This window comes from Trachinotus anak, unplaced genomic scaffold (genome assembly GCF_046630095.1).
Source record: "Trachinotus anak isolate AG129_WGS33_773 ecotype Australia unplaced genomic scaffold, CSIRO_AGI_Tana_v1 ptg000024l, whole genome shotgun sequence".
Taxonomy (NCBI): Eukaryota; Metazoa; Chordata; class Actinopteri; order Carangiformes; family Carangidae; genus Trachinotus; species Trachinotus anak.
Genome location: NW_027273875.1, coordinates 12440800 through 12463990, shown reverse-complemented (window position 1 = coordinate 12463990; position 23191 = coordinate 12440800). Strand labels below are relative to the sequence as shown.

General features: G+C 40.0%; 4 protein-coding genes across 8 annotated transcripts in view; 2 read left to right on the top strand and 2 right to left on the bottom strand.

The window, feature by feature from the left end:
* The window catches only part of cltca (clathrin, heavy chain a (Hc)), a 31940-nt gene extending 29108 nt beyond the window's left edge, over window positions 1-2832 (bottom strand). The window contains exon 1 of one of the 2 annotated variants that reach the window (XM_071461634.1): window positions 2453-2832. In XM_071461634.1, the coding sequence (XP_071317735.1) occupies window positions 2453-2494 (42 nt within the window). In that variant the 5' untranslated portion in view covers window positions 2495-2832. The remainder of the gene's footprint in view (window positions 1-2452) is intronic. The other variant, XM_071461633.1, reaches the window with a different exon arrangement.
* A 4941-nt stretch (window positions 2833-7773) lies between these two features.
* nherf4b (NHERF family PDZ scaffold protein 4b) lies at window positions 7774-14518 on the top strand. Of its 4 annotated transcripts, none has more exons than XR_011684924.1 (11): window positions 7774-7846; window positions 9886-9913; window positions 10642-10706; window positions 10798-11009; window positions 11095-11299; window positions 11417-11553; window positions 11720-11924; window positions 12003-12199; window positions 12940-13149; window positions 13286-13516; window positions 13598-14063. XR_011684924.1 is itself a non-coding variant. In XM_071461315.1 (11 exons), exons 1-11 carry the CDS (start codon window positions 7831-7833, stop codon window positions 13631-13633), a joined length of 1521 nt encoding a protein of 506 aa, XP_071317416.1. In that variant the 5' UTR covers window positions 7774-7830; the 3' UTR covers window positions 13634-14518. The 4 variants fall into 4 exon arrangements, 3 of the variants coding, with proteins under 3 accessions (XP_071317416.1, XP_071317417.1, XP_071317418.1); XM_071461315.1 differs by having other exon boundaries at window positions 13307-13516; window positions 13598-14518; XM_071461316.1 differs by having other exon boundaries at window positions 13307-13516; window positions 13601-13777.
* Window positions 14519-14867: 349 nt separating this feature from the next.
* Window positions 14868-16747, top strand: atp5l (ATP synthase, H+ transporting, mitochondrial F0 complex, subunit g). The gene is made up of 3 exons (XM_071460839.1): window positions 14868-15028; window positions 15460-15620; window positions 16544-16747. Exons 1-3 carry the CDS (start codon window positions 14977-14979, stop codon window positions 16640-16642), a joined length of 312 nt encoding a protein of 103 aa, XP_071316940.1. The 5' UTR covers window positions 14868-14976; the 3' UTR covers window positions 16643-16747.
* Window positions 16748-17851: 1104 nt separating this feature from the next.
* ftr82 (finTRIM family, member 82) lies at window positions 17852-22943 on the bottom strand. The gene is made up of 7 exons (XM_071460838.1): window positions 22216-22943; window positions 20788-20883; window positions 20457-20690; window positions 19780-19939; window positions 19635-19691; window positions 19344-19409; window positions 17852-19251 (listed from the first exon to the last, which is right to left on the bottom strand). The coding sequence occupies exons 1-7, from the start codon at window positions 22804-22806 to the stop codon at window positions 18731-18733; spliced, it is 1725 nt and encodes a 574-aa protein (XP_071316939.1). The 5' UTR covers window positions 22807-22943; the 3' UTR covers window positions 17852-18730.
* Between the last annotated feature and the right edge of the window lie 248 nt (window positions 22944-23191).

Here is a 23191-nt window from a genome sequence, read left to right as displayed (position 1 = left end):
CCAGGAGCTGATATCAGTTTGAATCATTCCAGGACCATGTGACTCTAGTGTACCAATAAACTGACTTCCTTTCTGCTGGCTGGGTGCTCTTGTGAATAGCCATGTCAGCATCTTATAGTACCGAACAAACTGAAAGCCAACAAGAATAATGCACAGACTCCTGAGGACAAACCAATCAGAAACACACCAACACAAAAAAGGAAACACGTCTGGCATCAATGAGGTAAATGTGACAATTTACAATTTTAGGTCAGATCATCCATCGTCCATTCTGCATGATCAAGTGATGTATGCTGTGAAACATGCATGAAACAGCATATGCAGGTCATGCATTAGTGATAGTTGATGGAGATCCCTTGGGAGTTGATTTGTCACACAAAATGACCTTGTGACGTGCCAATGACACAAATCAAGGAAAGCACACTTCACAGTCACAGCTTGGCAGTTCATAACACTGAGAACTACTGTGCAGTACAGTAAGTAATTTGAATAAAATGCAACAAACTATTGTATTATTAAGACAATTTGTGCATAAAAGTAAAACATATCAATATAAATGACATGAAGCTACGTTCCATGTGAAATACTATGGTTCCTTGAATGCAATCCTACAATTAAATTCAAAAACTACCAGTATAATTTCACTCTACTGATATTGTGTCAGGGCACAATTGCACAGACCTTTCCCTCAGCTGAAGTGAAAATATTAGTTCAGTTGTAATGCTCAGTAACCAGAAATGAAATCAGGAGGACTTAACAATAAGTCACAAATCATTCCATAATAATTTCATTGTAACTGTATTCACAAAAGACCTTTGCATAGCTTTATGAAGTTCCATGCCCATACAATCTCTGGTGACAGGCCTACATATTAACTCATCAACTTCTTTAATATGAACTAGGACGGCAATGAAACATAATGTTGAGCAGCACAACTTTGTGATTTTCTGAGGAATTTTGTTAAAGGACAGCATCCACTCCATTTAAACAAAAACAGCACCATCGTTTCTTCAACCAATCAAATGGTGCAACACTATATTTTGCTATTCTAACAATGTCTGTAAATAGGATGACAGTTTGTATAAGACCAGGAGACCTGGATTCAAATATCCACCCTGCTAAGCTTTCACTGAGTTCAATGGTACTGACCTTGAACTCTGACCTCTTTTCAGAGGATACTAATAGCAAGTGCTCAAAAGATACAGAGGCTCTTAGAAATGAAGCAAATTTGAACTATTAGAAAACTAGACAAACAACTCAGATCACAAGTAAATTGTCAACATTTAAGGCCCAAAGACATACGTCTCATTACGCTGTGAGGCACAAAGCCTTTTGAGTTCAGGTCAGGCTAGAAAACAAATACAAAGACTGAATAAACAAATGATTTTTTTCTTCAAGCTCAGAGGTAGGCAGACCACATTTTTAAGTTTAAGCTTGAATGAAACACCAGATTGATAATTTATTCATTACAAGCACTGCATCCATAAGCATGTTCCACCCCTTAAACCTGCTTGCAATTTTATTGGGGTTGTAGTAAAGGTGTGGCCATTTAAACCCAGAAGCAAGCACAATCACGGAAAACACCTGTTTGCCTGGCGGTACAAAAATATGGGATACCGCCTTCGTTACTCCCATCTCAAAGCGAGAGACAACAGAAACAGAATTAAACAGAAGCAGAAGTCAGTCTCAGTGAATGTTTGAGCCTCTGCCAACTTTGGCCAAGTCATTCAACATGGGTAGTCGGATAGCTATCTGACAAGCCAACACACACCACATGACCATTTCTACAACCTACCAGCGTGACAGCCGTCAGAGGTCGGATAATCACTTTCAAAGTAATCGGGCGATGCACATATATTACGGAATGTCAATGTCATACAAATAACTTGATTGGAAAATTTGAACTATTTTCACTTTTTGCTTAGATATCACCTCACTGTGTGATGGAAAAGGTGTCTAGAGTTAGATTCAATCATGTCAGTGGAAGTAATAAGATAATGACTAAATATTACATTTATGGTCGTTCTAAAATCCAGCCTTATCGCAGCATTGACAGTGACCATTGGCACTATAGCAGTAGTAACTCCGAGGAAACCAATACTTCATTGTGAATGTTTTCATGGTCGAGATACCTACCTATTAAGAATGGGTTAGGTTCACACAGCGTTTCTGATTAGGACTTGACAATAATATATATGCCATCTGTTTTTGTATTTCAGACTTTCGTCATTTACATCATGAACAGGGGTGGCTAGTCAAAGTGCTAGCAAGAAGGCTAGATGCTAACTAAGATAAACGTCATCCACCCTGCCAAGCTAGTTAGCATGGGTCGCGAAAGCTAAGTTAGCTTGTTAGACTTTGAAAACTATCAGGAGCCACTGATAATCTCGTGTTAGTTGCGACTGAAAGACAAACTTTACATAACTATTTAACCATCCATTCATCCAAATACCTGCAGGTGCTCCTGAAAGCGAATAGGCAGGATCTGAGCCATGGCGGTTCCTCTCTCACTCTCCTCCGGTTTCTTCTAATGCTAACAAACTACGGCTTCTTCTCTCAGATCCTAGCCGGACAGCCAGGGAGCCTCTAGTCTAACGTCCAAATGAATTAATTATAAGCCTTGTTTAAAACGTGCTGTCGGCGTGATGGTACTTTTTATTCGTCCCTTAACTGTTTACTTGCGGGTTTCCCCTAGCTAACCGCTGGCTGCCACTACACCGACTCCCTGGACCTGCAATGGCGGTGGAGGTTGGTCAGCAGAGAAAACATCCCGGAAATGGAAGTGCACTCAATAAGGCGGATGGATACGGAGTCACTTTTTTTAAAAGTACATTATGTTGTGTATTTTTACAATTTCGTTGGCGTATTTACAATGTTTAATCGTATCTTTGAAATACCAAGCAGCGACACCAGACTTCAACATAAAAGTACATGAGAACAAATGTAAAAGTGGAACTACTTCTTTCTGTTCGCCCTTTGATTTTTGCCACATCATTCGTATTTGTAAATTTACGTCATTCCTACGCGTTGTACACTTGTTCCTCTAAGCCAATCAGATCACTCGGAGCAAAAGTCGGAAATTCAACTTTTTCTTGAACTCGACAAGCATCTATTCAACGTTTATTGTGTTTACATTAGGTTTTTATGCTCACAGTTTCTTTTTTGTTATTACATGATAATATATGTACTTTATTTATTTGCCTTTTATCACACATTACTGGGAAATATATTGTATGTATTCAGCATGCTCCGCTTTAAAGGGAGGAAGTTTTTGGTTGATAATCTGGACACATACTGCTGTCAAAATGTCAGTGACAGACCATTTCAGTGTATATAAACGTGTGCACGCAGCATGTGTGTGTCTTAGTGTTGTGCTACATACAGTAGCGTGTATTGTTTCTCAAGACACAAGTTGATAAGTTGACAGGCTCTTCACACTGACATAGTTGTCCTGCACCAACAATTACAGCATTCAAAGCGTGCAAAGGAGGGCAAAATATAATGATAAAAGTATTTTTGAAAACAAATTCTTCTATTCTTCTTACACAGTTTTCTCAAGACAATTTCAGAAATTAAATTATATGGTATAAAATAAAGAAATCTGCATCTGCCTGTTTGCAGGATGTGAGTGTTTTAGTGAGCATCATGCAATCTGTTGGGTGGAGTGTGGACCCCAGTGATCGTTTCCCTTTTTTACATCCACAATTTCTGCTGGCAGAGGATGTAAACTTATTGCTCAATGTAAAATTGAATGCTAGGAACGCGATCATTCAAATGAACTGACCTTTTAGCAGAGATCTTATTCTGCTGAGCCAGCAATTATGGCTTCCGAAGAAAAGTGTAGTCACAGGAAAAGTAGTACATGGTATACGTTGATCACACATCATGCTGCCTGAGGAATGCCTAAAGATCCCCAAACCTCGCCTGGAAAGGACACAATAATATAGAGATACTGTAGAAAAATCTAATTAATAAAGGTTGATGGTCATCTGAGATGATGTTGTTCATCTCTATAGTAGGTGGGGAGATATGAGATACAGCAACTCTAAAACTCTAAACCAGAATAATAAGTTTAATAAGTTTAATAAGAGAAAATTTAAGTACTAAAAAACATTTGTATGTCATGCCTGCCAATTAAAAGTCCCAGATCGGTTTAAAAAAAATCAACTCTAAGCCATGCACACAAATGTTTTCCATCCAGGAGGATCTGCTAAAGATGCTCAAACAAGAAAGAAAGAAAGAAAGAAAGAAAGAAAGAAAGAAAGAAAGAAAGAAAGAAAGATTTCTTTCAGATCAGTTGTTTAGGGGAAGTGTTGGGTGTAGGATGAACAATTTACAAAAATGGTCGAAAAAGAATCTATGCATCCTAAACGTGTTTTAATAATATTAAATAATTATAGAATATATAGAATGAATTTTAATGAATTTTAATTTGAATGAATTTCTGTTGGGGATGACAGCCGATAGGAATTTTATTTCACAGATGGAACCCAGTTTAGTAAAATAACATTGCTACTTGCCATGTGGCCATAAACCTGGACCAAATCAACTATGCAATTTGTTTACTGATCTATATTTTCAGAGGCAGAGGGTGTAGTGGTCCTGAATGGACCATTCACGCTGCTGTTGCCATGGATTCACAGGCCGAGGAAACACAAGACACAGACACTCACAGAGAAGCCATGTGTGTCAAGAAGAAAGATTGGCCTTCGGACTCTCGGCAAGGATGCCACACAGGACCGGTGAGGCTGAAATTAGCCTCAGGCTCCATGCAAAATGAAGGGCAGCGGTGGTAGCTCTGCAGCCTTTGCCCTTGTCTTTCTCTATCCACTCTCCAACATGATATCTCTCTTTACTGTACTTCATCCCTTGCAGCTCAGTGAAGAGTCAAGGCCAGCAGAAGAGCAGCCATGATTGGACTTGAGATATGTGTAACAAATGGGATGAAGCTTACAAAAAGGTAACTGTCTACTTTACAGATTTTTGACCGCGAGTACACTCCAGTGCTTTGGCAAGGATTTAGGCACAGATGGGAGCTCTGTGTCTTCCTGTGGCTGGGAGGATCCCATCAGGGATGACTGAGAGGGGCTGACACTTGGATCCGGAACCAGGATTGAAAAAGTCCCATAGAGGCCCCATTGCCTGTTCTGCTCTCTCCTCTTTCTCTCTTTATCACTCTCTCTGCTCCACTTTAAGAAGGCAGAGGTTTGGAGAGTGTCCTCACACAAACACATTCAATACACAAACTCTTTCTGTTAGCTCTGTTTTTGTCTGTCATTTAGCAGGTTCGAGTTCATTCAGCTCACACTTTCACTGTCACACTGAGCATGAGGATGGTAAAACTCTACAATATGCTGTCTGTTAAAGTTAAACTGTAAATGCATGATGTAAAGTAAGGCTGTGACAGATCATCACCGTAATTTCATTTCATTTTCACGGACACTCTTCAGTGACATGCAGCATACTGCAGCCTAACCTTTGAACGCTGGCTGAGATGAAGTTATTAATTGACTGTGTGTGGGCCTTTGCTCCCTTAAAGCAGGAAGAAGAACAGTTTGCCACTGGTCACACATACCAGTCTAAGAAGTCAAATAACTATCTATCAAAGTCAAATAATCTTAAATCTAAGATCTGATTTTGAACCTGTTTCTGTCTTTGCATTTTGGTGAAATGTGTGTATCTACTGCCTTGATCCCAGGATTCAAAACCTACAGGAGGGAGGTCAAATCTGTTTATTTTCAATAAATAACCATCTACATTTAGAGCTTGTTTGTCATAAATACTAGAATATAATCAGGTGACAACAATTTTAATTATAATTATATGTAATTGAAAAAATTCACAAAACATTTTTTCAATTGAAAAAATTTTCATTGAATTTTCATTGAAAAAATTCACAAAACATTTTTTCAATGAGACATTTTTTATTTAGATTTTGTTGCCATCTAGTGGACTGAAGCTTAGACACTGCTGACTTCACCTGAATACAGTAAAGTTGATGTGTGGCATCTGTTATCATGTTTAAATGAGTGTCACAGTTATCAAAAGTTTTTGGTGCAGTTTAAAAGAAAGGTTCAAAGCATGTTTTTAAGTCTGTCTTAATGCAGTGAACACAAACTCATATGTATGGTGAAAGAGTTATTGGTTGCTGTTATCATTCCTCGTCTCCAAAATGAATAGGCAGTGCTCCCTTCCTGATGCAATTTTCAGTGCAAACGTTAAAATGCAATGTTGCACTGGTGTAGGACTGTGGATTTTGTCCCCCAGCTCTTAGATCACTTTTCTAACTGTGTTATGCTTTTGTAACTGTGTAACAAAAGCGATCTCTTCTCTGCCAGTATGCTCAGAGGGAAAGCTAACAATGACAACAACTCTCTCAGCGTGCACATTGGCATGTGAATATTGTCTGAAGACAGACTTAGAAGTGTGAACCTATCCTTTAAGATTTATAGCACTTTTAAGTTTACAAGATGATCTGTGCACAAATGTATTGTTAAGGAACAGAAGAAGTCTATTCACAGTCCCCACAGTGCCATAGTTTTGACAGTAAAGCATCCTGAACATGCTGCAGTGCCACATGCTGAGCCTCTAATGTAATGTTATTGTAGAAGGTGTCATCTATCTACCAGCAAACTTGGTGAGAGGTCATGCCATGTACGCTCATGTATGTGTGTGTGGTGAAAGGTGCAGTTCATCTTTGGGATGTCAAAACTCATATTTGGTCAGAAATTCTTGATAAGTAACAACTCAAATCTGGAGCATATTTGCGAGTTTGCAGGTTAAGAAAAGATGTTTACTAGGAATGCCAATGCATGTAACTTCTGTCCTGCTAATGGTTTATTATTTTGTTTGCTTTGAGGTTTGAACCCAGATAAAAGCACACTGGAGTTGAGCGTCTTGACTTCGACTTGACTTTCTGAAATCTGGAGCTCATTTGAACACTGAAGATGCTGGAAATCATCACTTTAACCTCCTGTAATAATTCATCCAGAGAAATGTGAGCTGGTCTGACTACTGAATGCTGAAAAAAACTTCTTTTAAAGAGGAATGACAATAAACTTAGTTCAAAAAAAGACCGAAAAATATGGCGAAATGATCAAAATATGAACCTGGTTGATCACCGCCTATCTCCAGTATGCTGTCTCTGAGTGTTGTAGGGCTTCCTGGAAGCCTTCAGGTTAAATAGATATGATAGTTAATAATATTTTGACTCATTCCTCCTGTCCTCTGCTCATCATGTGCATCAGCACTTTCCCATTGCTGCCACAGCAGCTAAACCGTAAATCACTGCTCTGGAGTTTTCTATTGGAATGAAGGTCTGTTTGTGCAACTTGTCACCAAGCTTTGGCCTTGACACCAACAATCCCTTTTGGATGTGACTCTCGTGGGAACAGGCACAGATACGGTGTCTGTTTTTAACTGTTTTTAACTTAATCCTTTTTGTGTGTATTTTTTCTGTTTGAAATTTACTCTCGCCATCATTGAAAATAAGGCCATGCCCTTGATGATACATTGAGATTTAAATGAGGGTTTAAAGATACCATTTACACACGTGCACAGATAGTTGTAATTTTCCAAGAATAACAGATGAAAGTCATTTATTGAGACAGAACAGAAGGGAAGGATTTTCTTATATGTTTTGCGGATGGTTTGATGCAGCGCAGACATTACACAGAGAAATGTGTACTCAAAATTTCACACACAGATTAAACATTAATCTCAGTGTCCCCCCTCATGGGGAGGAGTCTGCCTGTGTTCAGAATAAATGCTTGGACGTACAGGACTCCCTCTGTGTGGTCGACTGCTAACCTGATAGGAAAGAGACACAACATGAGAGCAAGCACAGGTACAAACCTTTAGCACTTTATTAATTGTTGTTTTTTCAGCTGTCTTATATGAGCTGTCTGATTCATGTTGTCCTCTGGCTTAGTGTATTTCATTATATTTCCATATTTATTTTTAAATATTTTGAACAATGTATTTCCTATGCCTGTGCCTGTGTTTGTGTTCCACTCTGCTCCATACATCTAATGAAATACAGATTTTAAATAGAGTTCTATACCTATCATACCTACTAATCGTTTGGATAGTGCTCCCATATGGTAATAAAAAAAATGACATCTTTAAATCGTGTTAATCAGCAGACCCAGTTGAACATCAGCAGTTTGTCTTTGTGTGTATCTGGAGGACCACTACGTCCTAGAACATTAAAGAGAAGGTTTATGGTGGGGAAAAGCAAACAGTGATCCATTAGCTACAGCGAAGTGCCCGTGGTATAAGCTATCCAGGAGAGGAGGCTGCTCGGCCACATAGATGTGATGTGAGACATGGGTTTCATGTGGGAGCAGAGAGTTAGTGATGTGTTGTTGATCACTCACAGATTCTGTGGGTTTCATGATCATAACAGGTTGTTTTGATTTCACAATGTGTCAGAGAAGCACGGACTCTTCGTCACTGACATCATGAACCACACAGATCAGCAGTGTGACAGATTAGAGGATGATGGGGGACAGGTCAACCTTGAGTAAATTGTAAATTTTCAACCTTTATTTCTAGAAGTTAGGCGAGCAGAGAACACGTAGTCTTGTTAATAATGTTGTGGTTCAAAACAAATAAAATAACAAGGACAGGCTGAGTAAATAAATAGGCCTATAACAAGGTACAAGCTCAGTGAAAGGTGATATTACAGATTGCAGGTTTTCCTGAATCAGCTCTGGTCTAAGGCTGCTGTAGTATTAAGCAGTTTTTGGAGTGAGTCAAGTGGGGGCCAAAGTGCTAGTGCAGCAAAGGTGAGATATACGATGGCAACTGAGCAACAAGGCCTTATAGATAAATAAGTACGAGCATGGCTCTCGGACAGAGAAGGCCAACCAAGTTAGTTAGTTCAGAGCTGAGGGGAAAACTGCTACAACAATCTTTTTTCTACCTCTCAGAAACAGAAACTTCTGTTTCTGTGCAAGAACACAAGCTTCTGACACAGTTTACCAACAAGGTTTCCTTCAACATATTTCAGTGTAATTTTCTCACTGAGCCAGGTGCCAAGATACTTGTATTCTGTGACCCTCTGTACCCACTCAGAGAAGACATTCGTACATTATTGTAAATCTGTATCTATTCTAGTTCATTTTCATGGAGTACTAGCCAAAGACAAGTGCATCAATCATTTATGTAGGAGAGATGTTTTTTAAACCTGTGAAGTGATAGTTGGTTTTGCTTGAACAGCAGTGACACATGGCTGATGATGGCACAGATGTACCACATGGAGAGGAGCAATGTGTACCAGAATGACATTCAACAAATCATCTGTCAGCATCTTAGTTGTCCTGATAGATCATTCAGTCCTGCTGCTCAAAGCAACAGATGTTGATTTATTTGAGAACAATGCTTGCCTGACTAATATTAGAGTGCCAGGTCCCAAGAAATAACAATTCTTTATCTGCCACATTTTCTTGAGATGTTTGTAACTAAGGATTTTATTGTTCTTAAATCCCCTCCCCTTTTAGAGAGGCCAAAGACTAAAGATAATCACATAAAGTCAAACCCTGTTTTATGGTGCCCCCGCTGATAGTCATAGCCAGCACATGTCCAAGGCTCACACCCCAATCTTACTGTTAAGCTGATGCATCACAGTTTAGTGGACAGAACCATGCAGATGTTCACAGAGCTGTAAGTTCAAATTAATATACCATGCTGTGATTAGTAGCTAATGCTTATGTACTGTTTGTGTTGCTATTCTACAAAATTTGATCTGGTGTGTGTGGTATCAATACAGATTGAAAATTATATTGAAAACAGTAAAACATATTATGATCAACATGGTTAATATGTGTAGGTACAGAGCTGTGCTGCTAAAGCCATTCACTTCATATGACTTTTGTTTTCAAGGTTTGGTGGAAATCATAGGGCTGACAGAGTAAGTCTGCTTTTCATCTAATCATTCACGTACATTTTTAAATACCCTCATTATGTGAAGTTAATGTTAATGTAATGTGTTTCAATGATCAGGCACCACACAGAACAGAGTTGGATATTTAGCCTGAAAAACTAAATTTGAGTTTTCATGTCTGCCCAAACCAATTTCATATTAATGTTTAGCACATAGCACATTTTGACTTTTGGAGTATTGTAATCTTTAAGACTTTGGGCCCAAGATAAGTGCACAGATAAACACTGTTGTTACTGCCATGATAATGCTGAGATTGTGCAATTAATTTGCACTCAACACTGTAATGTGTTTGTAATTGATGCAATTGAACAATTAATTTAGTCAAAATTTAGAAAAACAAGTATGGCCTTATTTGGATAGTTTGTCTACAGAGAGTTTGTAGAATATCTGTAACATTTCAACAGGTTATTAGTTGAGATTCAACACTTCAGCTGTTGCCCTAACCCTCACCCTCACCCTGGTCATTAAATGGTTTACTAATTGTTGGTTGAATATTTGCACATACATTGTTGAACATTAGTTGAACATTAGATTGTTCAACAAATACCTATAAACCTCTCTGTAGGCCCACTATCCAAATGAAGTGTTAGGGTCAAAAACAGAAAGAAAGTGGACTTTTCTTTACCTGCCAAGTTACCAAATCTAATAGTCAGTAGTGGCTAAAAGGTTAAATGTGTCCAATCTCTGTTTTGCAGGAAATTCACATTTAATCCTAAAGAGGGAATAGACAACCCAGTGATGGTCATCACAGATGACGCAGGTATCCTGCATGCAAAATTCCTAACTATCCTGTGTGCATCCAAACATGAGGAAAGTTGTCTTTGTGTGACAGCACTTTTCTATCTCCTCAGACTCCGTGCCGACACCCAGCCCACGTCTGTGTGTTCTTAAACGAGAGGAAGGGGAGTCCTATGGCTTTCATTTGCGAGTGGAGAGGGGGCGCCAAGGTCACATAATCAGAAAGGTGATGTCAGGGGGAGTGGCTGATTGCAGTGGCCTTCAAGATGGAGACAGGCTCCTGGAAGTCAACAACTGCTATGTTGACGATGTTCCTCACCCTGAGGTAAGATAAGAAGAGGCAAGAAGAGACACCTCTCTGAAATACTCATTCTTACTGGATCCACTGTGTTTCCCTTTTTATGAATAAGGTGGCCAGGAAGATAAAGCTAAGTGGACACCAGTTATGTTTATTAGTGTTGAATGGGGAGGAGTATGAGCAGACTGCGTCGCGAGGCCAAGACCTCCGAGATCTGGTCAAAGCACACAAGGGTGAGAGCTGTAAACCACCCAGACTCTGCCACATCACCAGAGATCCTGTCTCAGGTCTGGGCATCAACTTCACACCTGTGGAAGGTAACACTCTTTCTTGTAATCACAGCAGGTCCAAAGTTTAAGATTAGATGTGTAACAGACCTTAAGTTGAAGTCTGTGCAGTGTTATTCAGTTGCTCCTCCTGTTTCTGCTCTGCAGGAGAAAAAGGTCACTTCTCCGTGAGCCTGGTGACAGGAGGTGCTGCTGAGAAGGCCGGGGTGCGTAAGGGAGATCGCCTGGTGTGGATAAATGGAGCAACAGTGTCCGACCTCACACACTCAGCGCTCAGCAGGATGGTACATAGTCAAGTGGTTTTTATAATAATTTTGTAAAGTCACACTCTCACTTTTGCTGAATTTCTCCAAAAATTATTATTTAAAAAAAGAACACATACCAAGAAACCACAGGAACAAGATTTACATACAGCCTTGACTTATAATGATAAATAATGTTTTGCTATAGATGAAAAAATGTGGCAATCACATCACCATCCTGGTGATTGACAGTGAGAGTGAGAAGAACTACCTGCGACAGAGGATGCCTATCCTGCCTTCCATGGCTGTTCCACATAACCTGCCTCATAGAGCCAGAAAACTCCACCTGCTCTCGGGGCCTGAAGGCTACGGCTTCCTCCTTCGGCTGGAGAGGACGCCATCAGGACGCATATGTAAGAGATGGAGAGTGCAAAGCTTACGCACAAACCTTCCATGTATTCAAGTCTTTTAATCACATTTCTATACAATAGCTCATGTTCTGCGTGAGATGGACAGAGGTGGTCCAGCAGAAAGGGCAGGTATGCAGGATGGAGAGCTGCTGCTGGAGATCAATGGAGAGTCAGTGGAGACGCTGAAGCATGAAGAGATTGTGGACAGAGTGAGACAGAGTAAAGAACAGGTTTACTTCACCACCATCACTTCCCAGGGGCTCGAGTTTTACACACAGGTGGGTATCACCAAAACTGTTGTATATGTTTTACAGGGTTGAAAAGAGTACTGGAAAATTGTACGGAAGTAAAAGTACTCTTACTCAAGATATTTACTTACGTAGAGGTAAAATTACTTGTGTAAAAATGTACTCAGATAAAGTGAAGTAAAGTCAGTTAAAATGTACTCTGAGTAAACATAACTGCTATTATAGAACTACTAAATGAAACAACATATTTGGGCTGCAAGATAAAGTGTTTTGAAATGTCAATCCATATATGCTATGTGATTCTGAACGATTCTGAAACCAAGGCCAAAATTATGATACAAACATCCATGATCTTCTGTTGCAATAATGGAAGATGGAAACGCAACAACCCCCCCACCCAAAATCTCAACCCGCTGCCTTGCCCATGAGAGCACCAACCTTCATTATTGGAGGGGCTGAAACATAAAAGACTCCTTTTACCTGATTACATTACATCATACCTATTTTAGTGCCTTTAACATATATATGTTGAAAAAAAGCACTGTATGAATGAATGGGTAAATGTCACATTCACCCATTCACATATACTAGTGCAGTCCATTTACCATTACTGTTTTGATCCAATCATGATCAAGTGATCATGCCTGCAGTAAAAGTTAATCTAGTTTAATTAATCAGGATGGATAATAATCCTGAGGCATATCTAAATATGAAGTCCTATCTGAACATAATTCTCATCCAGATAAGCATGTTTCTTTTTGTGTCTGCAGTTGGGTCTATCACCTCTTCTCTTCTGTGAGGACGATGCTGCTGAGGAAGAAAAGGAGAGCAGTGCACGTGCCTCTGAAACAGAGAAGTCAGTACAAAAGGAAATGGATGCCTCGGACAAGTCTAGGCTCTGTTCTCTCCAAAAAGGCCCTTTAGGCTTTGGCTTTAATCTGAGTTGTGTCCCACAGAGTCCTGGGACTTTCATCAGCCAGGTGGGTGATGAAATATTTAATGCACTTAGTCAACTTTACCTTGTTACTGAGGCACAAAGAACAAGAAGAAGAAAAAGTCCAGCATATTATGGACTGCTCTGTTCTTTTTGATCATTGTTGTCAAATATTGTGGTAGATTTAGTTTTTTCTCTTGCAGGTGGCTTTTGGTGGCTCTGGGCAGGGTGCAGGACTGCTTGTGGGTGATGTGGTGATAGAAGTCAATGGACAAAATGTGGAGGGGAAATGTCTGGAAGATGTTATTATGCTTGTGAAGGAAGGAGGACATTTTCTTTCACTACTAGTGATGGATAAGATGAGCTATAATGAGGAGAAGCAGACTGACACACTAACCAGAGATGTCTCTAAGGTAAAAGAGATTATACAGTATATACAACATATTCTGTCTACACATGTATCACTTTAACATACTATCTCATTTGTATCTCAGCAGGAGGAAGACAAGTGTGAGATATCATGTTTGTGAGCAACAAAGATACATAATTCTGAAGAAGAATGGTCCCGTCCCATCCCATATGTCAAACTGAGCTGAACAAAGAAAACCAAATATAAATAATATATTGGCAAATCAAATCTTATGTTTCACAAAGAAATCCAGAGATGAAACAGCTAAATTAAGATAAATTTAACTGTAACAGTATCATTTGTACAAACCACAAAGGATTTTTGTAATGTGTCTCATGTATATGTATGATACAGACATGTCTGTGTAAACAGAAAACATTTGGAGATCTACGATTATTAATATTCTAAAGAAAATGAACAGCAGTCATGTAAAGTATGGATGATAAATGCTCAAAAACACTGGTATGGCGCATTCATATTGTAAAATGTTAATTGTATTGTTGTGAGTATTTGCTTTACATATGAAATAAAATATTTGTTCTTGACTGCAATTATTGCAAGAAAAAAAAATCGTGTTATTTGTAATCTTACTCTTAATATTCACCCTCCGTTTTCTATGTTGAACCACCATAAATGATGCAGCCTAATACATAAAATACAATGACATAAAAGGGCCTTGTGAAAAATCTGTGAAAGCATGACATGATACAATTATGAAAGTGCTGGTGTGCAAAATAATGTCAGTGTTTTAATACATCATGACATCATTTGGTGGCGGTGAGATCTTGGTTGAGATGTGATCTGAATGATGGATTTGTTGTTCACGCCCGGGGGTGACATGTACCTTCTCCGAGTATGGTCTGTTGGTTGTTACTTTTACCCATTTGCCAGTTATGTGTCCTGCAAAGGTGTAGATAACCCTGAATGTGTCTCATAAATCTTCTTAGTGATTAACGTTTAAACCTAAATATAAATTCAAATAAAATATCTGTCACTCATACATTCACCATCCGTGCCTCTCTAATCAATGTTTCTATCAGTTATCTGTAGCATGTCCAATGTTGTAAATCAACCCACAAACAAAAAACAAAATACAAAAAACAAAAAAAACAATGGTTATGGTGTGGTTCACTGCACCCTCTGGTGACCATATAGCAAATGTGTAGCTTGTGCACCAATTAACTGTTCTTCTGTTATTCTATAATTGAACCGTAAGGTTAAATACTATAGGGAGAGAGAGAATCAAATTCTATTGAAAATCTGAAAACGTCCAAATGCTGTGCCCCACTTAAACATGACATTTTATAATGTAAACCATAACTGTACAGGGAGGTTTTACCTTGCGGACTATTTCTGTACAGGCACTTGTGTGGTCAGCCGTAGACGCGGGTCCTTCTACTGGAGGTGACATTCAGTCGGCTAGCAGGAACAGGGGGAGCGGTTAGCATCGGCAAACACTTAAACATGGCACAGGCAGTGCAGAAACTGGTAGCTAAAGTACCTACGCTGGTCGGCGGTAAGTCAGTTTGAGGTGTAATTACAGTATTATATAATGTGTCCAATAATTGCGAGCTGAATCGTAGGTAGTGTAATCTTTATTGACAATACATGGCCGGGCCGTCGCTGTCAGTCAGTTGCACCGTGACCCAGGCATCAACTGAATGAAGTGGACGTTACGTTAGCTAATGCTTTCTGGAGTAGAAAATACTTTATTCACATTTCATGCTGATTCAAGCTTATCGGACTAAATTGCTGTGCGGCTAGCTGGCACGAGTGACTTGTATTGTTTACAGTCAATGAACATTAGCCATTTAGCTAAGTAGCCAATGCTAACAGTAAGCACATAGAGAGCTCTGCTGCAGCTTAAAGCTATCTTTTGGAGCAGTAAAGCAAAGTGTAACCAGAGGCGTGCAGTAATTGTGGTATTTTTTTTTTTTTATCTCCTAGCCGCTGTCACCTACTCCAAACCTCGGCTAGCAACCTTCTGGCACTATGCCCGTGTTGAACTTGTCCCCCCTACTCCTGCCGAGATTCCCAAGGCCATCGAGGGAGCCACAAACCTCATCAAGGGGTTCCAGACAGGACGTCTCGGTCAAACCACAGTGAAGGTGCGTGTGTTTCTGCTAGGCAGACACTGGTGTGGTGTGTGTACAGTATACATACATGCATGCATTGGAAAGCATCTATTTTTTGTACACATACATTCAGATGTCAGATTTTAGAATCTGACATCAACTCTTTGCCAGTCTCCAATGACTGATTCAAAATATATCGTGTTTGTTATGAAAACCCATAATGACATGGCACATCATCAGAGATCTCAAAAAATGTAAATGGTATCTGTTGATTTTAGAACAGATTTTCAAGAGGTCTTTCTCCTAGATCTGACACAACACTAGGTTGCAGTAGTTGTAGGCTGTGGAGTACATTTGAATTAAAAAGTGGATACTTTCTAATGTCACATCAGGGAAACACCTTGTGTTTCCATGCTGTGTTACCGTGAAGGTGTGACTGCCATAATAAACTGCTTAGCACTAAACAGTTTGTTGACCAGCACTGTTTTCTTCAATTGTAAATGTCCTTCATCGTAAAGGTGCAGAAAAAATCACTTGGATAGCAAACCATATTACTTGCATATCCCAAGTACAGTCTAACTGCAAATAGTTTTAGCTTTATTTACCAAAGTTGTATGAGATCCAGTGCTGCCACCACACTGCAATATCAGTGAAGAGTTTTTCTTTTTGTGATGCTTGTGACACTGAAAAATAACAGGGACTAAATGAATGTTTTAAAATCTCTGACAAAGAAAGTGTTAAATCATTACATGATTAAAAAAAAAAACCTTTAAAAACAGTATTATTCAGTATTATTCTTTTGATTATTAGAGTCTATGTGTTCAAAATAAAAACATAATTAAATCAATCCACAAGGAAAATAATGACAATGATATTGTCATCAGTGGCTAAAACCACATTTTGCTTGATACAACTCTCCAGAGGCTAATCAAATAGATTTTTTTCTTTCCCTGCAGGATGCTCTCAGGAATGGACTGGTGGCCACTGAAGTGTTGATGTGGTTCTACATTGGAGAGTGCATTGGCAAAGGAGGCCTCATTGGCTATGATGTCTGAATTTTGGACTGTCATGCTTTTTTTTTTTCTCTTGAGCGTTGTATGCTCAACCTCCTTCAAGAATCGTGGGAACCAATAAACAGATGTCTATTGTTAAAAAGACTAGATCGTTGTTTTCTGACTCTTTGCTTTCTCTGTGTAATGGATTGTTGTGCTTGGTTATATATTACCTGCAGGTTTAATACAGACTTTCATTTTCATATAGCATGCACTTGACACATGGCAGTATACAGCTCAAGAAATAACAATGATGAAGGTAGTTCATACTCAGTGGAGCATTTTAACAGGGACTTCTGACATGTTGCAGTAGGAAAAGCACAGGTGTAAATGATGAAATAATGACTGGATTCTGTTTAGCTGCTTCGGTTTCAGTGCCTTGGTGCTGTGCATGCAGCTCAACTGTCAGAGCCATCATTAATGTTATAAGCAAAAGCTGTGCCTTTTCTGCTCAGACAAGTTAAAATCTCTGTTGTGAAAAGGCCTGTAGGTTAATAGTGTGATCGTCATTAGACGAACTCAGTCTGTCAAAACGATAACTTAATGGATTAGTGTGCACATCAAGAAATTTAACTACATTCCTGTGGGAAATATGCTCACTAGCCGGTGTTTTCCTAAATGATTTCATTTCTCTAGATCGTGTTTTTGCAGTAAAAAAGCAACCCTAATTTTCATACCCAAAGATAAATATACACAGCGAGCTGCTTTTAGACATAAGTTAGCGTATATGAGCTGCAAGTATAACAGTACAGTGTATAAACTATAACTTATTGCTGGCGGTAGATCTGTGCAGAAAGCAGCATCTCATTTAAATGTATCTAAGCCCAATGTCATACTTTGACGATGCACAATTAAAGCTTCAATCAGAACAAAACAAAACAGTGTTGTTAGTCACAGAGGCCAATAAATTTTTATTTCATTTCAGTTCCCCTAATCAACCAACAGAGGGAGCCATGGGTTTCGTCAGTGTTCAAATGGTGCAAGCACTCCTATTTATTTCAGAGCAGGTGGATTGCAGATTCACAGTTGCATGTGATACCAGTTAAATAAATAAAAACTATAAATAAAGAATTTAATTATATGATATCAAACATGAATTATTATTTCTATTTAAATAAGACACTTCATTTACCAATACAGCTATAACCATTTGGTTAAGCCAGTCCTAATGTTCTAAAAACAGATAAACAAATAATCTCCAAAACAACAATCTCTTCATTCATTTAGCTCTTTATTTTGAACTATCGATGAATAATTTTGTTACAAAACAAGTCTTTTCTGGATAACAGTTATACTCTGTTTGGCCATTATATAAGTAAACATACACAAAATTAAATAAGGGTTAGTTCAAGTGAAAAAAAACTGTAAGGACTTCCAGCAACTGATATGACAAAAGATAATATCAAAATGTGGCAAAATGAAATGACATGCCATGATAAGGCCTGTTAATGCACCAACATGAATGTTACTGTAATTCTTATACAAGATTGTAATATATTTTACATTCATTATGCGTTAATATTGGCCAACAGTCTAAGGACCCATCACGAGAAAATGTACCTCAGGTTATTTCAGGGTACATTCATTATGAATGAAAATATGTCATACACTTAATGAAGTAATAATTGTTAGTAAATGTAATATTATTATAATACCTGCGGGAATATATAATGTTTACAGGTTTAGCTTGTTGGGCCTGGCATTTATTACATATGGACATGTTAAAAAATTATCCTGCCATTATTATCAGATGCTAAAAGGGATAATACTTTTCTTCATATTGTACTTGTGTGATTATGCAGTAATTATGTATTTAAGTAAGATCTTAAAACTATCATGAAAATGCGATTTGACAGCAGAATGCAAAACAAAGTATGTGATTTGTAGGGTTAAAAAAGTATATACACATTTGGAAGTAACTTTTTTCTAAAAAAAACAAAAAAAAAACAACAACAAAAAAACAGAACAAAAACAACTTAATTTACGTGGTTTGGTACAGTTTCAAAAATATATATTCCAAAAGCATTGCTGTGTAATATTAGAAACAAATGCAAAATATTTTCAGACAAACGAGAGCTGAGATATTGATGATCACTTGATATTGCAGATCTTGACTGAGGTTCCAACTCCAAAGCCTGGATAGAGGGGCTCAACAAATGTGGTCTCAAACCTATGCAGGAGGGTCATGTTGTTGCTTATGCTGTAAAACGCCAGCACACCTGCAGTGTGGTCTAGGTATACACCTATCCTTGGGGAGTGGGGGCCACTGACAGCTTTGTCCACCCGGTTGTGCCAGGCAGAGTAACCTGTGTCAGAACAGAGGAGACTCCAGGATTTGTCGTTGTAGCCCAGGAGGCACAGTGAGCCTTTGCCCTTTCGGCTGATGCTCTTGTAGGCCACTCCGATGGAGAACTCCCCGCTCCACTCGATCTCCCAGTAGAAGCGGCCTCCAGAGAGGGACTCCCGGCACAGCACCTGGGCAAAGCTGTCAAACCGCTCTGGGTTGTCTCCATAGGGCTGCAGGTCCCTGGTGCGGATGACTTTTCTGCTGTTTTCAGAGATGAACAGCTCCTTGTAGGCTGTGCTGGGGTCTAATTTCAGCTGGCAGAAGCCTAGGGGAAGAAGAATCAGAACATTTTATTTGGCAAAAGAATTGTGTTAGGGCTGAAAATCACATTTCTTGTAAATACACCAGATAACTTACATTTCACAAAATCTGCTCTGCTCTTTGGCTCTGGAGGAGGAGAGTTGTTCACAATCATTTCTTTCCCTGCAGATGAAGAAACATTGTGTTAGGTCAGTGCGAACTCCGTACACCCACACACATGCCTTCAGTTCTTTTGTCTGTGTGTTTTTGCAGGGTTTGTTACTGAGGAATCTATGATGCAAATGCTTTGTGCTTTACGTCCAACACCTCACGGCACCTGCACTATCGACACAGGTAATAATTAACCTCCTACAGTCTGATATTACTATAGGTAGTGATAGTGCTCACCTCTGCTCCTTCTGTCCAATGTTCGACTCTCTGTCGTGTAGACTGGTACCTCATTCACTGCAAGGCATAACACATTCATAATTAGCAAACCGAGGTTTTTGGTGGGGTTTGTTTTGGTGTGATGTTCCTGCTGCTAAGGTCAGACCTGATTTGGAGATCTTCAGCAGTTCCTCTCTGCCAAACTCCTCAAGACGCTCCTTGATCTCAGCCACAGCTTTCCTCACAGCCCCGAAGGAAAAGTCAGGGTTCACTGTCACTCTGGGTATGAAACCGTCGTCAGTGGGAGTGCAGAGGTAGTTGAAGTTCTGACGGGAAAAGAAAAGCATGTGATGAGTGTGAATATACATCAACATGAACTAGGAAGGGAAGGGAGGGAAAAGAAATTTGTTGACCAAGTAGTGTCAAACATGGTTTTGCCAAAATGCCAAAAATTTTTACATTAAAATCCACATGGAAGTTCATTTTAGAGCTTTTTTTTTTTTTTTTTTTTTTACTAAAAAGGAGATCCAGACAGTCAGATGCTGACATTTATAATATTGTGAATAATATATCAAAGCAATGCTACTGATGCCTCTTCATTAGTTTGTTTAGAAAGGACTTTGGTTTTTATAGTGTCATCATGTACAACCCGTTAAGTCACAATATCTCTCATGAAAGGCCACACCTACTGTACATGTGCTGATTATTTCGGTGTGAGACACTGACTGATATTCACCCTAAATCAGAATTAAAAGGCAAAGTGACAAAAACTATTGTAGCACCATTAAATGACAACTCCAGGTGTATTTCTTCTTGAAAAGTCGTTCTAAATCTGTATCTTACCTGCAGAAAGTGGATGTGGTCCTCAGTGCTGTAAAGCTGCTTGAGCCCTGACTCCTTTTTCTTCAATTCGTCAATCTCTTGTTCCAGTCGCTCGATCAAAGCCTCGGCCTGGTTGAAAGCAGCCTTCTCGTTGATACCAATCAGCTTGGTCACCTCTGACCTCATCCTCTCAATGGAGCGGATCATGTCCTCAAACATCTTCTGGCTCTCCACCATGGCTCTCTGGGCCGAATTCTGGACAGACATTTTATAGTGATGTTTGGCGTTTCTGCTGTAATCAGAGGTGTCTGCTTGGTAGAAAGACACTTTATTATCAACATAGTGTCCTCACCTTCAGTGAATCCACTGCAGTCTTCAGTTCATCCAGCTCCTTCACCCTCTCCTGGCATTTTTGTCTAATCTCAGCTTGGGAGACTCCCAACAGTTTCTGCAGAGAACAGGAGTATTACCGCCATCTATTTCCCATGTTTTCTTACATGCACTCCCATGCCAAGTGGAGCTTGCTTCTTTTAATTTATCGTGCTGTTTCACAATTTTTGATCATAAAGCTGCATTAAATGAGATTAAGAAGATGCTGATTTATTGTACGAGATATAAAACCCCATATTTGTTGGCTCGGTACAAACATTCTTTCTCATCAAGGGATATCTGGAGAGGCCCTTTGGCATGTCTAATAAACCCTATTCAAAGAATCTTCTTAATACGGCCAGCTTTTATCTCAGAGGGAGAGGGGGAGAAAAATCTGTAATGGAATTCAGGCCATGTCAGGAATGTGAATCTACCGCTGCCTGACTTTTAAAGAGATGTTTCAAGGTGCACACAGCACTGACATGCAGAATAGAGGGTTTCTAATTCAGCTTTTACTCAAGCCCACCAGGCCATTCTTCAAGATAAGCTTGAGGAATGTGGGGAATCTGGGGGGGGGGGGGGGGGGGGGGGGGGGCATGAGAGGGGGGAGGGGAGAGAGTGGGAGATGGTGTGAGGTGTGTGAGAATAAGGTTGTAAATCTTTGGATGAGAGAAACCAGGCTGTTGTAAAGAAAACAGTAGGATGAATTATTACTTCATCATGCCCTGAAAATCCTTTAGCCTATATTCATGGCTGCCATAAAAACACTCCTCCTGAACTATTCATGTCCAACAACTATAATTACACTCAACAGATTTACACTACAGTGTCTGCTGACATTGTTATCTACAGTTTTACAGGCAGCCTGGCCGGTGCGTCATTTGAATGTGCATTGCCATGGTTTGCAACATTGTGACTGGTTACTCACGAGGTGTGGAAGGCCATGACTCCCTGACATTCCAGTTTCATTACAGACCCACTCCCACAGGTGGGAACCGGTGCAGCAGGAGGAAGCCTGCAGTTTCTGTGTATCTATCCCACAGCTGGAACACCACATTCTCTCAAAAGCAGCTTTCAGGGGCGATAACTATAAGACACTCCCCCAGCCTCCACACACAGCTAATCAGAGAGCTGGATTTGTTTTGGCGGTGAATGCCTGCCAGGCTCGCTGATAGCACAGGCGAAATGGGTCAAAGTCCAACCACCAGTTGTAGTGCAGGGACAGGAGTTTGGCAAAACACCCTGTTTGCTTAAACTCAAGTTACTCCAACTCCGACATCAAGTCACACTGTCATTCTCGGCGAAGCTGATTGAAAGTGATTTTTCTAACCAGTGCAAAGTACTACTCCTGTGCCTTACAGTATTTAATATATTAAAAGAAGTCATGAACAGAGATAGGAGGATTTCTTACCTGTTTCTCACCCCTCTCTGCCTCAGCAGAGACAATGTCATGGCCCCTGTGTTCACTGACTGTGCAGATAGCGCAGATACACATCTGGTCTGTTCGACAGAAGAGCTCCAAGGACTTCTGGTGCTGTGGGCAGATTTTCCTGTCCAGGTTTCCTAGTTCATCCACCAGCTTGTGCCGCTTGAATGTGGCTGATTCATAGTGAGGCTTCAGGTGCTTCTCGCAGTAGGACGCCAGACAGTTCAGACAGGACTTCACAGCCTTTAATTTCTTTCCAGTACAGAAGTCACAGGGGACATCACTTGGTCCGGCGTAGACGTTCCCCTGGGACATGTTGAGGTTGAGGTTCAGACCGCTCTTCTTGATCTTCTCAGCCACCATGCTCAGAGTGGCGTTGGGCCGCAGCACAGGCCTCTGGGTGAATGTGATCTTACACTGGGGACAAATGTAAATCCCTGTGTAGTCAGCCTCGTTCCAGTAGCCACTGATGCAGTCCATACAGAAACTGTGGCCACAGGGTATAGCCACAGGATCCCTCAGAAGGTTCAGACACAGGGAGCAGCTGAAGTAATCTGGAGAAGTGTGATCAGCCATTGTGATGGACTCAAAACACACTCAGACCTGTGGAAACAGACAGAGAGAATGCCAGAAGCAGATAGAGATTTCGTCGACTGTGCCCGGGAGCCCGCCCTCAAGAGTTTGGTACAGCCTGCCAGAGACAGGACCTACTTGTATTTCTGAGTTCCAGAGGTTATTGATTGAAAGCAGACAAGGCCCTCCCCCTGTGCTGTGAGTATATCGAGCCCTGCCCAGTTTAGATAAGCAGGTTGAGCAAGGAGGGAGAGGGAGAGAGAGAGAGAGAGAGAGGGCGGGCAGACAGGAGAGGAGAGAGAGAAAGGGAAAGAGAGTGGGAGAGAGAGAGAGAGAGAGAGAGAGAAAACAGACTGAAAGAAAGAGGATGAATGAAATGTAAAAGGCA

Coding starts and splice junctions, on each gene's coding strand:
- ftr82 (XM_071460838.1), bottom strand. CDS start 22,806: ATGGCTGATCACACTTCTCCAGATTACTTCAGCTGCTCCCTGTGTCTG. Junction 20,884..22,215: donor CAGAGAGGGGTGAGAAACAG/GTAAGAAATCCT, acceptor TGTTCTCTGCAG/AAACTGTTGGGAGTCTCCCA. Junction 19,252..19,343: donor CAGAGCAGATTTTGTGAAAT/GTAAGTTATCTG, acceptor TTCTTCCCCTAG/GCTTCTGCCAGCTGAAATTA.
- atp5l (XM_071460839.1), top strand. CDS start 14,977: ATGGCACAGGCAGTGCAGAAACTGGTAGCTAAAGTACCTACGCTGGTC. Junction 15,029..15,459: donor AGTACCTACGCTGGTCGGCG/GTAAGTCAGTTT, acceptor TTTATCTCCTAG/CCGCTGTCACCTACTCCAAA. Junction 15,621..16,543: donor TCGGTCAAACCACAGTGAAG/GTGCGTGTGTTT, acceptor CTTTCCCTGCAG/GATGCTCTCAGGAATGGACT.
- nherf4b (XM_071461315.1), top strand. Junction 11,925..12,002: donor GACGCCATCAGGACGCATAT/GTAAGAGATGGA, acceptor TCTATACAATAG/CTCATGTTCTGCGTGAGATG. Junction 13,517..13,597: donor TAACCAGAGATGTCTCTAAG/GTAAAAGAGATT, acceptor TTTGTATCTCAG/CAGGAGGAAGACAAGTGTGA.